Source organism: Dipodomys ordii, unplaced genomic scaffold (assembly GCF_000151885.1).
Source record: "Dipodomys ordii isolate 6190 unplaced genomic scaffold, Dord_2.0 Scaffold83, whole genome shotgun sequence".
Lineage (NCBI taxonomy): Eukaryota > Metazoa > Chordata > Mammalia > Rodentia > Heteromyidae > Dipodomys > Dipodomys ordii.
In genome coordinates this window covers 8,647,530-8,648,408 of record NW_012267299.1, presented here as the reverse complement: position 1 = coordinate 8,648,408, position 879 = coordinate 8,647,530, and the positions used below count along the sequence as shown (strand labels likewise).

The 879-nt window shown below is 67.9% G+C and overlaps 1 protein-coding gene across 1 annotated transcript in view; it reads right to left on the bottom strand.

Moving 5' to 3' along the window:
- Positions 1–431, bottom strand: part of Plk2 (polo-like kinase 2) — a 7,025-nt gene extending 6,594 nt beyond the window's left edge. The window contains exons 1-2 of the mRNA XM_013025238.1: positions 361–431; positions 21–306 (exon numbers count right to left, since the gene is read on the bottom strand). Of these exons, the coding sequence (XP_012880692.1) occupies positions 21–306; positions 361–431 (357 nt within the window). The remainder of the gene's footprint in view (positions 1–20; positions 307–360) is intronic.
- Positions 432–879: the final 448 nt, after the last annotated feature.

The window sequence follows — 879 nt, the reverse complement described above, 5'->3', positions numbered from 1 at the left end:
TGGACAGCGCTCCCGGCCACCCCCGAGGCTCCCCGGAGGCGTCTGGCCGGCCGCGGGTGCGCGGCTCTCCGCTGCGTTCTTCGAAAGCTCCCAGATCTGGCGTTGAACACCCTAACCCCAGGGCTGCGGTTCCTCCCGCCCGGTCCCGCCTGGGGGCGGCGGGCTGGGGGTGACCCCGGGGCCGGTCGGCAGCTGGTGTGCACGCAGGTCCCCCCCCCGGGGCCTTCCCGACCGCCCGGCCACCTGTCCCCTGTGCCATGCTTCGTGTCAGTGTCCCCGGCGCCGTCCACGTGCACGAGGACGCACCTGGCCATGGGGGGGGCAGGGGGGGCAGGGGGGGCTGCGGCCCAGCGCCCTTACCTAACGCTGCCCGTCCAGCTGCGGGCGGCTGGCCGGGAGGGCAGCTGGAAGGCCAGGGGTCGGATCCCCATCCCTCCTGATCCACGCACACTCCGGCTCGCAGCCCCGTGGGGGCGGGGGGTGAGAGGGAACCGTGGGAGGTTCTCGTGCCCCAGCCCAGCGCCCTTTGGGATGGCCCTATCTCAGGTCTGACCCTCGACCTTGGCGTCCAGCGGAGGCTTGGTCCAGGCTGGCCCGGAGCTCGGGAGGCAGGGGCGCCCTCGCGTGGAACGCTTGGTTAGTGCTCTGAGTAGTGCTGAAGAGTGTGTTCCGCGCTGCTAATGACGGTTTGGGGGTGCAAAGTCGTTGATCACTTCCCTTTCTGCGTGTGTCATTCGAAATCCGTGGTTCGGATAGCGCCTTACACCACGTAGCTGCCTTGAAAGAGTCACCCAAGGCCTTCTGGAAGTGAGGGGGGATGGGTAGGCTGAAGGTAAGTGAGATCAAACGTGATGGTTTACAATGTCCAGCTCTTCCTGT